The sequence below is a fragment of the Megalobrama amblycephala genome, linkage group LG15 (genome assembly GCF_018812025.1).
Source record: "Megalobrama amblycephala isolate DHTTF-2021 linkage group LG15, ASM1881202v1, whole genome shotgun sequence".
NCBI classification, from domain to species: domain Eukaryota; kingdom Metazoa; phylum Chordata; class Actinopteri; order Cypriniformes; family Xenocyprididae; genus Megalobrama; species Megalobrama amblycephala.
Window position 1 is genome coordinate 1,459,079 of NC_063058.1, and position 21,105 is coordinate 1,480,183.

At 39.5% G+C, this 21,105-nt stretch overlaps 1 protein-coding gene across 1 annotated transcript in view; it reads left to right on the top strand.

Moving 5' to 3' along the window:
- The first annotated feature begins 924 nt into the window (after window positions 1-924).
- The window catches only part of LOC125247949 (deleted in malignant brain tumors 1 protein-like), a 50,399-nt gene continuing 30,218 nt past the window's right edge, over window positions 925-21,105 (top strand). Inside the window, exons 1-3 of the mRNA XM_048159499.1 lie at window positions 925-1,192; window positions 7,136-7,339; window positions 11,558-11,863. Coding sequence (XP_048015456.1) covers window positions 925-1,192; window positions 7,136-7,339; window positions 11,558-11,863 — 778 coding nt within the window. The remainder of the gene's footprint in view (window positions 1,193-7,135; window positions 7,340-11,557; window positions 11,864-21,105) is intronic.

Genomic DNA, 21,105 nt, shown 5'->3' on the forward strand with positions numbered 1-21,105 from the left:
CATAGGGCAGTGTGGAGACATTCTGCGGGTGTCAGCTTGCCTGTTGTCTCCCTCAGTACCAACCAGATCAGGCTCTCAGCACGGAGCATTCATCTACGCCTGCCCTGCTGTAAGCTAAGTCCCCGTTACATATGTCCTTTCATTTTGCAGAGGCAGATCAACAAGGTCACTTACAGGCTCAACCTACCATCGCACTACAGAATTTTACCTTCATTTCATGTGTTTTTTTGTGTTCATTTCAGTACTTACCTGCCACATGGATCCCGTCTTCTGTCTTCTGTCATCTGCCATTAGTGTGTTCATCCCAGCACCTGGTCTGCACCACTGCATCTGCAAGAGACATTACAATTACTACTCAGCTAAGTCATCAGTATCTTCATTGAACTGCCATACTCACCTTTGCTGCATTCCAAATCAGTTCTGTGCTCTGTATCAAATAAACTTTGTTTATACTCCACTCACCTGTCTACTTTTTTCCCTACTTTTGTTGTGTGACAATAGGACAGTTATCTCTTAATTTGTGTAAGGAGTCATGAAAATTAAAGGGATTTGATACCTTTAATATGAATTATGAGTGTCAGCAGCATCCACTGAGGAAAAACAACGTCCCTCAGGGCTTTTAGCTCAAAATTATGCAGATTTGGAGTATTGATAGATTCTCATAAGTGTGTCAGTTTACTTTAGAGAGGAATAATATTTATTCATGTTTCATGGTGGCTGTAACACTAGGACCTCAGAAAGTTGTCCAATCTCTTGGATCTTATGTTCCATCTGCCCATTCGATTGAGGACGGTAGCCAGATGCCTGGGGTCAAACTGGGGTCCATGATCTGAGACATTATCCTTGGGTAGAACAAACTTGCGGAATACATGAATGAAGAGTGCCTCAGCAGTTTCCATGGCTGAGAGTAAGCCTGTAAGGAATATGGGTCAGAAAGCCTTGAAGAATCTGTCAACCACCACATGGATGCAGGAATCACAAAGGAATAAGACTTGTGTAGGTCCAGTAAGTCCACTCCTAGGTGTGAACAGGGTCAGCGTGGAATGGGCAAAGGAAGTAGCTTTCCTTCGGGAAGATGGTGAGGCAACTTGGAAATGGCACAGGTGGGACATCTTTGGACATAGCGATGAAATTCCTGTGTCATGCCGGGCCAGCAGTAGTGGTTATGGAGGAGGGAGAGGGAGAACAGATGGTACATAAGTTCTTACCTATGGACCTCCTGGTGGAGTGGGTTCGGAATGTGTGATCAAAGGAATTTGAGCATACAATGCCCACTGGATAGCCCTGATGATGGAGGCTGAAGGGAGAATGGGCTCAGGATCACTTGGAAGCTCATCAGGAGCATGAATTCCCTAGTGAAAAATAAATATACTAAAATCTATTTGTAATACATTTATTTTATGCTAAGTGTACTACAATTGCATTTACATTTGCATGTACTTAATATAAATAACCTGCAATTGGTCATATACTACTAAATTGGTATATTTACAGTCTGCTAAACTAGAACAAGTATTTTTGTGTTGAGGTCCAACTAAAGTTATAATTAAGTATATTTGATTATGCTAAAGTGGAACTATTGCAAGTATACTTTAGTACGAGTATATATACCTTGCATTCAAATTATACAGTGATCATACTATCCTTACTAATAGTGATATTAAACACATTTTAGGCTTAATATTTAGAAAAATGCATTGTGCAACAAAGAAGAACTGCAAATAATGTGTAATTTAAATATTGATGTCAGTATGTCTGTAAATAGTTAACATTTGAAGCGGATCAAAACCCTTCATCAAAGTTGTCCTAAAACCTTCTTCTAAGGACAACTTTGATGAACTTTTCTGATCCACTTCAAATGCTGACTACTGTATATTAATGGGTTTTTAATTAGGCCTACATTCATTTCACACGGTTTTAAATTTTGTTAGGGTTTTTTTCACTAGGGCAGACTCTGCATCCATTGCCTCTGATATGTTTTCTCACCGTCACGTACTTAACTCGGAAACTCTTAAAGGTATAATATGTAATAATTTTGTCCACTAGAGGTCGCTAGAAGCCTATTCAAAACAAAGGCGTAGCTTGATGATGCCAAGTTTTATAGTGGAATCTTGGAACATGTGGTCTCCATCTCAACGGACGGTGCAAAACAATAGGGACTGGAGTCTGGAAGAACTCATGTTTATGGATAAGATTATTAACATTACTGTAGAATGAAGCAGAGCAGGACCGAGTGTTGTGGGAGCTGAATGAGGAGCTGGAATGATTGTGCAACACACACCTCAAGAGCAGCAGAACTTTTATTATGACACAGTCGCCGGCGCCACTTCCGCTTTTCCGGTCATGAGTATGAGGTAACGCAGCTCTGTTTATTGTTAGATACCTTTGAGTGTGTTGAAAATGTAATAACGTTACTCTGTACGTTCGCTCTGCGGCGGCTGTGAAACACTGTTACACACTGCAGTAGGAGAGATCGATTTTAGAATATCATATTAAATGCTGGATGGCTTGTGTTGAAAATGGCATGCAATTAATTTTAAAACGTATTGTATGATGGAGAAAAATATGTATTACTGTTAATAAAAATAAAGCGGCATCTGATTATGCTATGTTAGCAATTTGACAAAATAGTGTTTTTCTCTGAGGCATGGTAAAGCATGATACTCGCAAAAAATCAAGAAAATCGATTTAAACAATAGACTAAACTTGTTGAGCTATATAACAACAATTCAGTTTCCGTCTATAATATCAAAACAGTTGTTCCCTCGTCTTTTAAAATGTGTAATATTTTAAAGCATCTTTGGTGTTTCCATTGTTTTTTGGGTAATGCGGGTATGACGCAATTGACAGGCGACTCCTCACACGTCCTGGAGCCTTGGATAAAATTGCAATTTTCTCACGATTTACAAATAGTTGGAAACATTTGGGTTGTTGTTGGTACTCAAGTGAACAAAATATAACACTGGCCTAGTGGTTTTTGGATATTTTACTGCAAAAATTTTACATATTGCACCTTTAAGGACATCCAGAGTTACCTAAACTCAATTATAAGTTGTGCTGATGTTCATGTGCATTTCAAATACATTCTTTCTGACATGACTTGAAAACACTGTAACTGCTGAAGCTAAACCTTGACCCCCATTCGGTTGTTAAGTCTGACGTCATGCTGCAGCGCTTCTGGGTCCAAACGCTCTTTCTCATACCACAAGAAAACAACAAATGGTGCTAATACACGATGGCCAGATTTCACAGACAGGGCTTAGCCTAAGCCAGGATTAGGCCTTAGTTCAATTAGGACATTTAAGTAACTTTTATAAACGTTCACTAGAAAAAAACATTACTGGTGTGTATCTTGAGACAAAACAATGACACTAACATATTTTAAGATCTGTCAGTACAAGTTACTTTCCATTAAAACAGCTCAAACATGCATTTTAGTCTAGGACTAGCTTAAGCCTTGTCTGTGAAACTGGGGGGATGTGGTGTAATACTTTCAAAAAATTATAATCATAACCTTTATCCCAGATGGCCAGACAGTGATTCATTTTTTTATAAATCGTTAAAATATTAATGTCTGTGATGCTGTGAGCATGGAGACTGTTGTGTAGACTGTAAGTATTTTAAATGTTTAACTTAAAATGTTAAATGTTTAATATGAATAAATAGCGCTCATAAATGATGAGATGCCATTCTCAAGTGAAACGAGTCGAGGCTTGGACCCAGTAACGGAATTCCTTACGTCACAACTTAACAAGCTGATTGGCCTGCCCCAACGTCCTACTATTGGTTGAACCACAATGATTAATATGTTTTGAACACGCCATAAAGCCATTGCCATCACACTCACCAACAATCGGTTTTGCTGTACTTTTGCGAAACAACCGAACTCACTGCAGTGCACATTATTGGGAATCTGTGTTGCAGATTTTGGCACATTTGTCAGAATGAAACTTTAGAGTCTGGAAAGTCGTTATGGCTAAAGACACAAGTCTCATCATGGATTTCAAATCCAAGAATGATCAAATTATTTTTAGATGAGACTTTATTTTTGTGCAAACCACAGAAAACATGAGGTATGAACTGAAACATAGTTTGTTTCTGCTAATTGGCTGTAAGGGCAGAATTTTCACACCCAACCTTTGCCTACTCAGATGTAACCATGAGAAATTTGCAAATAAAATGATTTCATTTGATGAAGTACTTCAATAATTTATTTTTGTTGAATACTATGTTCACCTGTTATGATTAAATGTCCAATTCAATGAACAGTATTTGAGTTCTACTTGTTTAAAAAATAGTATTGGCCTAGATAAAAATTTACAGGAAATGAGTTTTGAGTTGCAAAAAAATAATCATAAGTAAGTTTTATAATTATGACCTTTACCTTTTTTATTAATTTGCTCACGTTTTGAATATCAGGTAGGCTATTGTTTAATTTAATTCAATAGCACTTGAATTAAATACATATAAAGTAGTTATAGTAAATATTTGTAATTATGACAAATAAAGAAAACAACATATAGTCAGTTTGAAATGGTGAAAGAAATTCACGTACCTGATCAGAAGTTTTATTACATTTGTGTATTCATAATGCACTTCGATGCACCTACTGTAATACACTTTTCCCATTAATGCTACTTTAATGGCACTTTGAAATATAGCAGCCTGAGCAACTGATCCTGAGCAAAAAAAGTTAAAATGTCAAATAATTCCAGAAACGTTAACTGCATGAAAAGTAAATCATTTTAATTTATGCGTCACATTTAAATCCTCAGCTTAATGCAAGACCGACAAACCGACCGTGTTTTTGTCAGGAGCAGTTGTGGTGCATTGAGAGTTGAAGCGCGCAGAGACAATCGGCAGAAGAATGTTATCGATGATCATATTTCATTCACACACACTGAAACACAAGCAGTTATGCACGTTCACATTTTTCCACCAATGAACGGAACTGTCTGTGTTTTAGTGTGCGCACAACAATAAAAATAATGTGCCGGTTTATGCAATTGCTTCATGTTGCGTTAATAACAGATCATGTCAGGTAAAAGGGAAGCTCAACATTCTTGATATTTAATGTTGCATCTCATGATTTTATTTCTTCAACATCGTAAACTGTAATGCACGTTCGTGTTGTATAGCAACAGGCTGTTTCACGTTTATTTTTACACGCACCACTTACTGTGTCTATATTAATAATTTTGTCTGCGATTCACAGTCTTTTAATCCATATAATCAGTGCTGTCATTAATAATGTCTGCGTGCGTATAGCTGTACTTGTAACAGTATAGAGAGAACACAAAGTTACACCAGTTTAGTGTAGTTTATATCTGTGTGGTGGCGCAACAGGTAAGCCGAGTGCTCTTGTGTGACAGCGGCCTGCATGACCCGGGTTCAATTCCAGTCCGTACTGGTTCCTGCATTCAGTATAAATATAAATTTGTTCCCATTGTTTCACTGATGTTTACTGGATAAGTAAGTTACTGGTATACTGGGGCTGTCTGTAAAAGGCATATTCTAAAGCTGTAACTTTATTTATAAAGATTACTTTATTGTAGTCTGTTTGAAGCACACTATAATGATGCCATTAGCACACTACAAGTTCACTTGGAATGCCATTGCAATGTGTTTTAAAATCACTAAATGTTTGTTATCAGTATAATTAATGTATGTTCAACACTCTTACAATGTAATTGAATTGCAATTCTAATGTCACCAAAATACATTTAAAGTTTATGCTGAGTGAATTCTGCATTTCAAAACTTAAATTCAATAGCATATTTAAAGTGTATTTAAATATACTTTGAATAGTTCCACAAGTATATTTACAACTTTACAACTTTAATTGAACTTAAGCACTGATTTTGGACAACTAAAATGCATTTAGTACAAATTAGTTGTTCCAATTTAGCAGACTTTAGGTATACCAATTTATAAGTACATACAAATAAATTGTGCTTAAGTATACTGTTTTCTCACTAGGGTTATGGACAAAGCATTCAGCTTTTGATTTGTGGACCCTGGATGATAAGTGAGAGTTTAACTGGAGTAAAATACAATGTCCATTGAGGTTGATGGGGTTTAAGGTTTCAGTTTCAGGTAGATACTCGAGATGTTGATGATCACTGATTACCTCAAATGCTCACTACAGCCATTGATGGCTCTTTTCCAGGGATAGCTTGCTCTGCAGGTGGTAATTTGGCATGACCCTATATGGCATGACCCTATATTCAAAGCACCCCAATGGTTTGACAAAGGCAGTCTTCCATTCATCTCCCCTCCTTATCTGGATATGGTTGTATGTGCTACACAGGTCCAACTTAGTAAAGATAGTAGCACCTATTAGTTACCTATTAATTATTCCATGTAAAAATAAAAAAATAAAAATAAAAAAATGAAAATGTCCAAATGTAATGTAATTTATATTTTCTAAAAATGTAAAAAGTGTTCTATCAAATGATACCTACCTTTTGAATGTAAATGGTTAACTCCAAAGTTTATACAACATATCTCCCTGTGTTTTCGCTTCTGCGACTGCTGTTATGATCATTCTCTGCTAATATTGGGTTCATAATCTGTCCTGTCTCTTCCAGTGGCAAAGTTCCATTACACACTCACATTTTTATACATGCTACCCCAAAGATATGTTTCTTCACATAAAGCATGAAGCTAATAAACACATGATTATGACAGTGTAGCATTGATTTATTTAATGATTTCAGCTATTGTTTTAAGAATAAAGGATGCTTACATAAAAAATGCTAAGCAGGTGTAGTGATTAGTTTATTCTAAAAAATGCTATGAACAACATATTTATTCATCATCATATGACCAAAATCCACATTAGATTGCAATCTGAAGTTATTTCAAACACTCAATGGTGGTTTATATTGAGTTTTGAGTAAAAGTGTAGTATTAATCTCACTGGTTGTCATGTGAAGCTTGATGCTAACTGTAGCTATAATTCATGCCAGAGTAAAGTAATGTCACAACTTAACCTGATGACCTGTTCTTTAAATTGTTTTTTGATTAATAGCTGTCAGGTTGGTGAATGGACCTAGAATGTGTTCTGGAAGAGTGGAGGTTTTCCATAATGAAACATGGGGAACAGTGTGTGATGATTCCTGGGATTCTACAGTTGCGGAAGTGGTGTGTAGAGAACTGGGCTGTGGGAGTGTTATAGAGGCAAAGGGTTCTGCTTATTTTGGACAAGGTTCTGGACAAATATGGTTGGATGATATCAAGTGCCTTGGGAATGAATCTTCACTGAAAAATTGTTCATCAGGAGGATGGGGAAAACATAACTGTGGGCATGGTGAAGATGCTGGAGTCATCTGCCAAGGTGAGTCAAACACAGTTATACAACTGATGTACAGTGTTGTGAAAAAAGTGCCTGATTTTTTTTATTATTTTTTTTTTTGCATGTTTGTCACACTTCAATGTTTCAGATCATCAAGCAAGTTTAAATATTAATCAAAGATAACACAAGTAAACACAACATGCAGTTTTTAAATGAAGGTTCTTTTATTATGAAGGGAAATCTAAACCCACATGGCCCTGTGTGGAAAAAGTGCTTGCCCTCTAAACCTACAAACTGGTTGGGCCACCCTTAGCAGCAACAACTACAATCAAGCATTTGTGATAACTTGCAATGAGTCTGTTACAGCGCTGTGGAGGAATTTTGGCCCACTCATCTTTGCAGAATTGTTGTAATTCAGCCACATTGGAAGGTTTTCAAGCATGAACCACCTTTTTAAGGTCATGCCACAGCATCTCAATAGTATTGAGGCCAGGACTTTGACTAGGCCACTCCAAAGTCTTCATTTTGCACTTTTTCACACAGGCCATGTGGGTTTGGATTTTGTTTTCCCTTCATAATAAAAACCTTCATTTAAAAACTGCATGTTGTGTTTACTTGTGTTGTCTTTGATTCATATTTAAATTTGTTTGATGATCTGAAACATTAAAGTGTGACAAACATGCAAAAAAATAAAAAATCAGGATGGGGGCAAGTACTTTTTCACACCACTGTATAGCTGTGATGTTGTACTGTATATTTTCTCTTTAGCAATGCCACAATGTTTCAGGCAACGCAATATTCTTGAATGAACTAATGGATAATTAGTTTTTTTGTGTGTGTGCGTGTGTTTGTTTTTTGCACAACAAAATTTTCCAACTATATACCATTTATTCCCCAGTTACTGGGTAAAGCTCACTAATTTCCCAATTGCAGTCAAACAACCGGTGGTGATCTTAGGAAAAGTTCATCAAAGGCTTTGAGTACATATAGCTTCATTTTTAACTTGTGAGTTTTGTTCTAATATGCAAATGTACCACCTTAGTTGAACAAAGTCATTAAACAAAGTCAAACAAACACTGTCCAACTATCTATCTCCTGATACAGCATTGTCCCTAATAGCCATGTAGAGCTACTTTAGCCTTAGTGAGGAAAGCTTATGAAGCGGAAGGTCAGGCTGGTGCGTGTCTGCATATGATGTCCATCTTGCAGACATACCAGGTTGACTTTCTACAAAACCTAGATAAGGGCAAGGGGACAGGCCCAGACATGATACTAAAACTGCACTGGGGCATCAATTTGTCTCTCCAGGCCACCAAGAAGACATTCTATAGGAGCCCTAGTGGCCACAGAGATTTGAATTTGAATTTGAAGGATAGCCCCTTGAGATGTAACATCTCATTTTTGAAGAGGTCCTAAAACACATACAAAGCACAATACACAATACAACACATTTAAAAAAAAAAAAAAAAAAAAAAAAAAAAGTTGCTAGTCTTCCACATACAGTCTACAACGGTATTAAACAAACAGGAGCATGTGCACACAAGACATTTTACTGCAAAGATGAAAATCTAATTGTACTTGCACCCTGAAGACAACAACAACAAACAAAATAAATAAGTAAATAAATGAAGTGAACAAAATAATTGAAAAACATTGGTATAGAAGCCTTGATTAAAAACATAAGCAAGTTGTTTTCAAATAAGGAAAAAATTGTCCTGAAAAGACGAAAGGATATGGTTGATCTGAGAGAAAGAGAGAGATTGTTCCAGTCAGAAGGAGCCTTGTATTGTCAGTAAAGATTCTAGGGACAAAGGAAAATGGATGCTGCATATGATGCAGGGGATAGGAGGATGTAAATGGAACCAAAAACTGTTTTACATATGAGGGACAATTAAAAAGAAACTAGAACCAGTAATATTGCCTTTGAGATTTTGGTTGGAGCCAATCAAGAGTTTCATACAGCGTACAATGATAGGTACGATAGGTTCTATAAGGACATCTCAAAACAAGTATTTGTGAAATATTTTATTATATTATTTGTTGTATTTTGGCACTCCTGTAATCCAGTGTTGGCACTGGTACATTTTTATTCTGTAATGTTTACACTTTACAGAAATTTATTTTTATATCAGATTGCAAAGACTTAGTTTAATTTTACTGCACAGTTATGTTTTCTGGAGGTGTACAGGAATTTTTATTTTATGCGACATTGCAGAGGTTTATTTGTAATTTTATATCAAGTTACCCATCGTAAAGTTTCATTTTTGCTTGAAATAAAGCAAAAATAAATAAATAAATCGTTAACTAAATGTTTTATAACTACCTAAATTAATCATGAATTACAATAGAAATATGTGTTAATAAAGCATTTATTAACACACTGAGTAATTGTTACTATAAATAATATGCATAAATGTATGTTTAAATAGTTTATTAATCATTTACTTACACTTTGTAAATGATGTTATAAACCACTGGCAACTCTTAAATAACTGGTTACAAATCATTAGAAATGATAAATTGATCATTCATAAAGAATGAAAATACAATTATTAAACACATTATAGATATGCTCATAAAGCAAGAACAAAACATTTATAGCTGTATTTATAAACTGCGTACTAATGTCTATTAATGTTTTATAAATGATGAATTAACTATTTACTAATGCATTACTAATGCTTTATAGCATGAGTTATTATAAGAATGAGCTCGCTTAACATCCCAATGTCATCCGCGTTGCTGAGAAGCATTTCGATAGAATATGTGACATGAATATGTGACACATAACAAAATTGACAGCGGTGGCAGCAGAAAGCATCTGATCATAGCGATGTGGATATGTTTGCACCAGCTCTGCAGTTCAGTACTTTAAATGGCACTTTATACATTAGACTGCTTTAAAGCAAGCAGCTTTACAGTATTACATATAAAACATGGAATGTCATGAAATGGACTATGCACTTTCTGTTGTTAAATAGTTTAGAAATTAAAAACTGCTATACTGTTAACCTTTAAAACATACACACCTAAAGAATCCTGCAGTCACTTTACTAGATTGCACAAAATAGTGATTAGTGATATAAATGCAAATTATACTGTATTGATTAAATAAAATAAAGTTGCTTGACAGGTTTTATGCATATGGTTGTGTGTTCTTTATGACCGTTTTTTTTTTTTTTTTTTCCTAAAATTAGATAGAAAAAAACAGTAGAAAAAAATAAAAATAAGTATTGCAATATATCACAATATATCGTATCGTAACCCTTGTATCGTGATACGTATTGTATCGCCAGATTCTTGGCAATACACAGCCCTAATCAGAATTTAAGCCTTGAAAAGAAACTGACGTCTGTTGTGAAGATAGGAATTAAACCAAAAGAGATAACTCTTTTATAATGATCAAAGCCCGTGGAGTGTAATTTATCGAGAAGAAGGTAATGATCCACCATATCGAAGTATAAATTGATCTTTAGAAAGATCAATGAAAATTGCACCAGTAAAGGGCTGTTCACATATCGCGCCTAAAAAAAAACGTGGAAAGCACGGCCATAACGCTTTCTCTTCCTTTCCACAAGCGCTTGCGCTCTCGTGGCAACTGTCATGCAACCTTGAACTGCGCTCTCCACAATGACAGCAAAGGATTCATTCATTTCTAGCCCTTGCATTAGCTTTACTACTAGATATATTGATGGAGATGAAAAAAAAAAAAAAAAAAAAAACGCCCTATACAGCTATTATCAGCTGTTCGGCTTTCGGTTTTGTTATGGAAAGGCCATAGCTGATCGGTTGGTTCTTGTCACATAACCTGCAGTGCACTTGCAGAATTCTGAAAAGTTGAGAATTTTTCATCTCAATGCACCTGAAAAATGCACTGCATGCGTGTCACGACTGCGTCGCTTCCATTATGACCTTGCCTGCTGCGCGGCTACATTTGAAATAACTGACTTGTGCACGGGAAAATGTGATATGTGAACAGCCCTTAAGTTGGCATTTATCAAAGAGAGTAAACAAATCACTGGTGAATTTCATTAAGGCTGTGGTGGTGGAAAAAATTAGATCTAAAACCTGACTGAGATGGAGAGATAAAATATTAAACCGATTAATCTATTTGATATTTGATTGAAAATTAGTTTCTCAAAAAGTTTCGCAACAATGCAAATTTCATTTAATATAATTAATCATTTTAAACATCAAATAAAAAGATAAGTCTTTTTTTGTACTTTAAATTGTTTTTTTTTTTGTTGTTTTTTTTAATAGTTGTCAGATTGGTGAATGGATCCAAAGTCTGTTCTGGAAGAGTGGAGGTTCTCCACAATGGAACATGGGGAACAGTGTGTGATCATCTGTGGGATTCTACAGACGCAGAAGTGGTGTGTAGAGAAATGGGCTGTGGGAGTGTTATAGAGGCAAAGAGTAATGCTTATTTTGGACAAGGTTCTGGACAAATATGGTTGGATGATGTCCAGTGCCATGGGAATGAATCTTCAGTGAAAAACTGTTCATCAAGTGGATGGGGAACACATAACTGTGGGCACAATGAAGATGCTGGAGTCATCTGCCAAGGTGAGTCAAATCAATTTAGTAATGATATAGTAATTGATGTTGAGTAATTAAAATTGTAAAGAACATTATCGTGTGTCTGAGACATAATAAGTCATAATTTTTACTCTGAATATAGTCATAAAATGCATCATTAATTACTCAAGTGTTAGTCACTATGCAGGAACTACTAGTGATCAGGACCATTATTTTAAAGTGAAAAAAAACAACTTTTTCACTTTAAAATAATGGTCCAGATCACTAGCAGTTCTTGAAGAATGACTAGGTACTTGAGTAATTAGTGATGCATTTTATGACCACATTGAGAGTAAAAAGGACACTCTTTAAGTACTACTAGTGATCTGGACCATTATTTTAAACTGAAAAACTGTTTTTCACTTTAAAATGATGGTCCTGATCACTAATAGTTCCTGCATAGTGACTAGGTAACACTTGAGTAATTAATAATGCATTTTATAAACATGTTGAGAATAAAAAAAGACAATTGACAATATAAAGACAATATAAAATGTTACATTTGTTTAGGAGTAGTGACTTGGGAAATTTAAGAACCATTTCGCAGAGAGACATTGGTGAAGAAATTGACTGGGGTGTGCGGTGTGGTAAATATATAAAAGAAGTAAGGGGGAAGTTCACTCAATATAAGATCCTTCATAGATACTACCACTGTTACATTCACGCCTTCCCGGACTCCAGTTCCCAGAATCCTCCTGTTCTCCACACCTGTCTTCACTTCCCTCATCAGTCTTCCCGCCATCTCCCCGGATTCCCTGCACCTGTTGTTCTTTGTCAGCACTCCCTTTAAGTTGGACACTTTCCCTGCACTCCTGGTCTGTTATATTGTTTATCTAAGCATGTATGTTGTTCATGTTCTCAATTATTATAAATAAACCCCGTTTGCTTGTGGATCTCTGTACTCGCCTCATCACTTCAGCATACACCTGTGACAGAATAACAGACCCAAAATTGCTGGAGATTCACAACTCAGGATGGGGTTGTTTGTCATGTCAGAGGTTCCTGCTCCTCTCGTATCTCACCCGCCAGCTTCTGCCGCGGATCGCCTTGTTGGGCTCCTGCAGGAGGGACGTTCACTGGAGAGGTATGTGGAGGAGTTTGTTGAGTTGGCTTATGTGACGAATTGGTCAGATGCTTGTTTAAACGCCCTTTTTCTGGAGGGGCTGGACGAAAGCACGATCCGTTTTGATGAACCTGCCGATTATTTCTCCTTAGACGATACAATTAATTTGATTATGTATTTAAATGGTTCTAAGTTTGTTATCGAAGAGGTTCCGGATATAGCGTGCAATTCTTGTCCAATTCCCCCAGAAACACGTGCGGCCTGGCCAGTTCGTCAATCTCCATCTTCCTCTGCATGCCCCTCCAGTGAGCTTTTCCCCTGTGTCCTGCCGGACCCACAACCCTCTGCTGGGTCCAGACGACCCAAGAGAAGGAGGAGGAAGACCAAGCCGTCCAAGTCTCCTGAGTTTTCTGCCTCCATGCAGCCCAAGTCTCCTCAGTTTTCTGCCTCCGTGCAGCCAAAGTCTCCTGAGTTTTCTGCCTCCGTGCAGCCCAAGTCTCCTGTGTTTTCTGCCTCCGTGCAACCCAAATCTCCTGAGTTTTCTGCCTCCGTGCAGCCCAAGTCTCCTGTGTTTTCTGCCTCCGTGCAACCCAAATCTCCTGAGTTTTCTGCCTCCGTGCAGCCCAAGTCTCCTGCGTTTCCTGCCGCTGAGCCCACTCCAGTTCCAGTGGGGCTTTTAATTGAATTTGAGGGTATGAACTGGATCCCATTTTCAGACCCTGCTCCAGCCCTCGCCGAGCCCGCTCCCAGCTCCGGCGAGCCCGCTCCATGCACTGCCGAGCCAGCTCCAGCCACCGCCGCCACTGAGCCCGCCCCTACCGCCGCTGAATCCACTCCAGTAACCCACGAGCCCTTCGAATCCCTGAGTCCTCCAAATAATTTTTTTTTGGGGGGAAGGGTACCTGTGGGTGGGAAAGATGGGGGTGGGCTCAGAGACCTGCCGTGGTCATCCCTGGCTCCAGACCCACCATGGCCATCCTCGGCCCATGACCAGCCATGGCCGCCCACGGCTCCAGACCCGCCATGAGGGCCGAGGACCTAGTACCGCCCTGGAGATCTCCGCACCCGCCTGCACCCCCCGCACCTGCCTGTAGGTCTCCAGGGTGCCCACCGCCCCTCCCCGCAGTTTCATCTGAGGCATGAGGACACGCCTTCCGGGTAGGGGGAGTTAATGTTACATTCACGCCTTCCTGGACTCCAGTTCCCAGAATCCTCCTGTTCTCCACACCTGTCTTCACTTCCCTCATCAGTCTTCCCGCCATGTCCCCGGATTCCCTGCACCTGTTGTTCCTCGTCAGCACTCCCTTTAAGTTGGACACTTTCCCTGCACTCCTGGTCTGTTATATTGTTTATCTAAGCGTGTATGTTGTTCATGTTCTCGATTATTGTAAATAAACCCCGTTTGCTTGTGGATCTCTGTACTCACCTCATCACTTCAGCATACACCTGTGACAACCACACTCTGATAATACTTTACAGGATGAAATTTATGAAGAACAATTTGTGCTGAAAGTGCCAGTTAGAAAATGGGTACCTTTTTACATTATATTTGAGAGTGTAGCCTAGTTAAACCATTCTGGAAACAAATTATAGATGTCTTAAGTTGATTGTATGGCTCCACAATATCTTTAACACCTCAACTGTGTTTACTAGATGACAAGTCTCTATTACCAAATGTTTCTAAGTGTGTACTTTCTGTTATAATGGTATGTATTACAGTGGCTAGCAGGATTATTTTGAGACACTGGAAGACATGAAAGCCCCAGAACTGAAAGATTGGGTTAGTGCGATGATAGTAATTCCTTGCTCTATACTATAGAGTAAATGGTGTCAAAGAGGATGGGTTGTCTCCTTGGGAAGAGTTCTGGGCTGGATTTCCCAAAACCTTCTCAACTCTATGTTGTTCTTAAATTATACCATAAGCTGTCCCTTAACGTTAATACATGTTTCCGGAAATATTCTTAGTTAAGTATATCTTCTGTTAGTCATACTTTCGTAAGGTTGGTCTGGACCACTCTTTGTTTGTGCTCCACTTTGTTTGTCATGGCGGTCGTAACAGAGGTGCAGCCGCTACAAAACAAACTGCCACTCTGGGTGAGAGAAGCTATTGCCCTTGCCTATGAGGCGCGTGGTCACACTTCCCCTAAAGGCACCAGGGCTCATTCCACTAGGGGGGGTTGCCTCTTCTAGAGCTTTGGCGGGGAGCACCCCCTTACAAAATGTTTGTGATGTGGCAGTGGTCAGGGTGAGGATGCAAAATAGCTTTCACCATTCTTGGGGCAAAGTCTAAGCAGGATGGCACAATGGACAGAGCCTACAAGTCCTCAATTCTCTGCCAATGGCGAGCCATCAAGGAAAGATATTATCTCCAAGAGCCATATTCCATTCAGCCAACGTGGCGCTATCAGTAAGAGGCAAGTCCCTTGTTAGTGAACTTTGGCTAGAACTCCTGGGAGCATAAAAACAGGAGGAAACACATACAGGTGCATTCTGGGCCACGTATGCGCATCACATCCAGACCCAGGGAATGCTGGGTGACTCCGAAAGAAGTAGAGTAGACATTGTGCTGCCTGTTGGGGGGCAAAGAGGTCCATCTCTGTTTCATAAAATCTTTACCAGATTACTGGTATGCTCTGTCTGGACAGATATCTGGGGATACAAATTGCCCTGAGGGACAGGAACTTGTCCTGAGCCCAGAGCAGAATGCGTTGCACTAGCCTGTCTAGACATCACAAACACAGTCCACCCTTTCGATTTGTATTAGAGGCTACCGCAGTAATGTCCACCCGCACTAGGACATGGTAACCCCTTAGCTGGTGGAGGAAGTACTTCAGGGTCAGAAACACAGCCATCAATTCGAGGCAATTGATGTGCCAATCAAGATGACCTCACCATATCCCTTTGGACTGAACGGCCACCTAAAGACCGCTCCCCAGTCCGTACAGGAAACATCTGTTGTTGGCATCTTGCAACATCAAGGCATATAGAGTGGGACCCAAGGTGAAGAACCAGGGTCTGACTTTAGACTTTATTTTATCCCCAAAGGGAAATTTAAATGTTACAGCAGCATGAGCAAGACAATACAAGTAGCAACACTACCACAAACAAATAACAATAAAAGTATGACAATAATTAACACACAGCCACATAGAAAGCCACATAGAAAGGGAATGAAGCCGCAGAGCATAACCCTTACCATAAACATGGATTTTAGAAAGGGCACGAAGCACTCAGAGCATGCCCTTGCCCTTATTTGCCGTGGGGGAATTGCTTGGACACAACCTCCTGGCTTTGAGCCACAACTGAAACGATCTCATATTCAAGAGGCCCATAGGAATCACAGAGGGCGCTGATGCCATGAGACCTAACATTTCTTGATACTGCAGAACAATGCAATCTTGGCCTAGCCTGACATTGTTCAGGGTGGTTAGAATTTTCTTGACTCAAGCAGGAGACAGTTATGCCCACATCGTGGTCGAATCCCATATGGCCCCTAAATATGTTGTTCTCTGGGTAGGACAGAGAACACTTTTCTTCTTGTTTAGTCTCAACCCTAGAGAAAATGATGACGCGCACGAGACGAAACAGTTCACTTGTATATTTGAGAGCTCGCATCTTTTTCTGCGCATTACAATAATGCGCTCTGGACATTTGTAATTAAAATATGCCATAGAAATCTGCGGGTATGATTGAAATTATGCGCAATACCTGCAATCTCGCCCTGACATTCAGGCTCTGTAACTGAAACATGTGAGTGACAGGAGGAGGCGGTTGTGTGTCAAACTGTCGGGGTGATGAGAATGAGAATGCGCAGTTCGTAAAATATCAGGGTTTTTATTGGTCTGTTTCTGATCGGATTTCTTTACATGCCGTTCAAAGATTTGAATATTCAAATTGTTGCTGTTCTCAGTAACAGAATGTGATTTTACAAGTAGCGAAGTAGATTACTTAGCTTAATTTGTACTTGAGTACAAGTACAAATACAGATTTAAAAATGTACTCAAAAAAGGACAAAAACCCGAAAAAGCTACTTAATTACAGTAACGTGAGTAGTTGTAATTCGTTACTTCCACCTCTGTATTCAGCCATGACTTTCTCTCAAATATATATGTGTGATTACTTTTCACTTGTCAAACAGAGTTGAAAAAGGAACAAGGGGAGAGAAAGTTCTGCGCTCTGCCTGTCAAATCTAATTCCTAACAAAGTAATGAAGGAAGGAAAGAGTTTGAGTAGAGGTGATTCACACACACTTCACAGTATTGTCTCTGAAGACAAAAGACCTGCAGATGCACCAGTGGCACACCAGATGCACACACTAATTATAGCCTCGCTTTCTATGCATTCCAATGTGCGCAATTTAAGTGTAGACTTTGAAAGGGAACTGTCTAACTTACATTCCTCCTCCTCATCTTCTTACTTATCCCGAGCTGCACCGTCACCTCATCCCCCTTAATCACCTTGTTAATGTTACATCAAAGGAATAAATTATATTTTACAATATCTTCTAAACATTTCACTTAAATGAAAATACACCTTTTAATATACAGTGCACACACTCTCAAAGAACTTACATTTTGATGATTACTTCCCTCACTGCTGCCTCCAATAGTCATTCCCAGTCTTCCTCATATTTAACCATTCCCTTGATTCTAGGGTCCGTGAACTCTTCAGACTTCCCAAAGTCATTGAGTGTGAAAGTTCATTCTTGTGTTATGCAGCACGTTTGAGTTTCCATAAGATCCAATGAGGTTCATTCTTGTGTTACGCAGCACGTTTGAGCTTCAGCAAAAAACAATGAGGTTCATTCTTGCGTTATGCAGCATGTTTGAGTTTCTGCGAGAACTGATGAGGTTCATTCATGTGTGTTATGCAACATATTTGAGTTTCCACAAGAACCAATGAGGTTCATTCTCATGTATTACGCAACACATCTGAACTTCAGCAAGACCCAATGAGGTTCATTCTCATGTTACACAGCATGTTTGAGCTTCCTCAAGAACCAATGAGGTTCATTCTCCTGTTACACAGCATGTTTGAGCTTCCTCAAGAACCAGTGAGGTTCATTCTCATGTTATGCAGCACGTTTGAGCTTCCTCAAAAACCAATGAGGTTCATTCTCGTGTTACGCAGCACGTTTGAGTTTCCACGAGAACCAATGAGGTTCATTCTTTTTTTACGCAGCACATTTGAGTTTCCGCAAGAACCAATGAGATTCATTCTTGTGTTACACAGTACATTTAAGATTCCTCAAGAACCAGTGAGGTTTACCATTGTGTTACACAGCACATTTGAGCTCCCATGCATCAAGCAAGTGCGATTGAGCTTCTGTTTTTGTTTGTTGATTAAAGTTTATACATGAATAAAAGCATAAATTTCATTTTGTTATCATATAAAGCAATCGAGTCTCTTCAAAGAAAAATCTGACTAAACTGGACAGGCTGCTTCTCCTGTAACATGGTCTCCATAATTAATTATCTCTTGATCCTGGATCCTTTTTACATACACTTGGATATGATTTGGATGATATGTTATTATATCTAAAGAATAAGGAACCATTGTTACATATATACTGATAGCAGCAGTATTAGTCCAGGACCACTGCCCGGTTGCATAAAGCACCTTAAGTGTAATTTTCCCTTAAAATCGCACTTATGTTTCCCTTAAACTTCAGGTTGTTGCAGAAAATGACCGTTAAGTGTTACTTAAGGGTTTCTTTAGGTGAAACGTCATAAACCCTAAGAATTTCCCTTAAGTATATATTTTTCACTCAAGTAATCCCTTAAAAAACCGTAAGTGTTGCATAAAGTCAGTTCGTAAAAACGGGAAGAAGGAGACGGGAACCGGCAAACATTCATAGTTTTAATACCAAAATAAACAAATACAAAACGAAAGTAATGCCGGCAGACCCTCGCGGACGTCTGCTGGCCACACAAACATAATTAAACATAAAATAAAGTCCAGGCCTGGTCCTCTCTCGTCCTTCACTGTCATTGCTCCTCCTTTTATGCTTCCGGAGGTCCTCCGTGAGAGACTCAAGGCCGGTGTGCCTCGCAGGTGATGCTCGTTATCACTTGCGTCACCGGCCTCGTGCCGTTCCCTCACAGCTCTCGCCCGCCCTGCTCGTCACAGCCCCTTAACCGTCATTTCCCTAAGCATAACATAAGGTTCGGAAAACTTCACGTTGGTGCAATTTCTATTTTCCATTTGGTTAGCTATTATTTCAGATGCAGACAACTCCCACAGAGGAAAGAATAAAATTACTATACTCAGATCAGATTTCAGAAAATAAAATTCCTTAGTTTCACTTTAGTATTGGCCAATGGATCTCAATGTTAAATAATTCAGCAAGGCCAGTCTACTGTTATCGAAATTGCAGAGCCCTATTTAGAAGCTTCCACCTTAAACACGAGCTGACTTCACAGACTTTCAATAAATCTACCCAAAGCACAGTCCCTCCTGAAAATTACGCGGGGAAACAAAGGTAGGATATTGATATCAAACAAAAACAATTGTCATCCTCACAACAGAGCGCTCCCTCACCAGCTCCACTGGCCAGCTGGAGGCCTTACAGCTTGGCGCAAGCTCCATCAAAGGCCTCAAGGTCAGTGCCAGTCAATGCAACATATAGTACTGCACCCATATTTGCTCAGCCTCTCACTGTGGATATGAATACCACAACAAAAGCGCTTACTTCCGTGCTTCACCAATCATGGCTCGAGCCACCCGTGTTCTCTGCAAATGGTTCCCTGAATCCTGAAGAATGGCTTCAGTCACTTAATGTATATAGAACCTCCTTGGATCACACGGATGCACAAATTATCCTTGAGCTCCCAGGTTTCCGGTCAAATGAGCCAAGAAAATGGTTTACTATCCTTAGCACATATGTGACCACTTGGGCTCAGTTCTGTGAGTTTTTTAGGACTGTCTTTCTGCCTTCAGATAATCAAGAATGTATCCTGAGAGGCATTTTGGACCACGTGCAAATGCCTGATAAACCACTGTCAACTTTTGTCGCTCACATGTTGGGTGAGTTTCGTAAGCTAAAGACCCCTCCGCCCCAACAAGAGCAAATAGATTTGATACGGAAGCATGTGCTGGAGAAATACAGAGTCGCTCTTTATGTCACACCCATACTGTCAGTCATGGACCTCCTTTTGCTGGCTCACGAGCTTCATGCAGTCCTTGGTCCAAGTGTTGGGTGTCCGCCTTAGACACAGGCTAACAGTATGCCCACGAGGGATGTTCACCGTTTTAAATGCTCCTTGCCTGGATTCACTACTCGTACATGCCCAAACTGTGGTCCAGGAATAAAGCCATGTTCGACAGAGCCACCAAGAGCGACTGGTGATTCTGTCAATAGACTGCCGGACATAGAATGGATGGATGGCTCTAACCAGGCCACTGGGGAAGGAACAGTGGCCTCAGACTTTGCCCAGAAGGGAAACTTCAGGGGAGAGAGGACATTCAAACGGGCAATCCTCCCTCCAGAAGATAAATGTGCCTCGCTTACCTGATGTTTCCATGAGTGATCAACCTACACTGTGTCATGTAGAGGATGTTAATTCTACGTCTTATTGGAACACTCCATTCAGAGTAAAGGTTAATCTTTATGGGCGAGTTTTTGATGCCACTCTTGACACTGGTGCTTCTCTTTCTGCGGTGCAATCAGTGGTTATCCAGACTATTCCTGGGGGGGACATAAGAATAAAGCCATGGTCCGCACCTCCTATTCATCTTGCGGATGGAGCACCCTGTTGCCCACTGGGTGTCATTTAGTTGTCTTTGGGTTTTATGGGCCAGTGTTTCTATCATTGATTTGCTGTTGTCCATAATCTTTCTTCTCTTCTTATCTTGGGAATGGACTTTATGTTGAGGTCTTCAGTCACAATCCATGTTCCATCCAGGTCAGTGGTGCTCAGTGATGAGCCGATGCCCCTTGAGGAGTTGGAGGGCACTGACTTAACTATGCCTGTACCTGATTTGTAGTGCCTGGAGGTCGGTTCTTCTGCCCTGTCTGAAAAGGTTAAAGAAGCATCCCTAAATAATGAACAAAATAAAACAAATTGACTGAATTGCTCAAGACCTTCAGTGGTTTGTTTGATGGACATTTGGGATGCACCTCGCTAGTGGAGCATGATATTGTCACGGGTGATGCAAAACCAGTTCA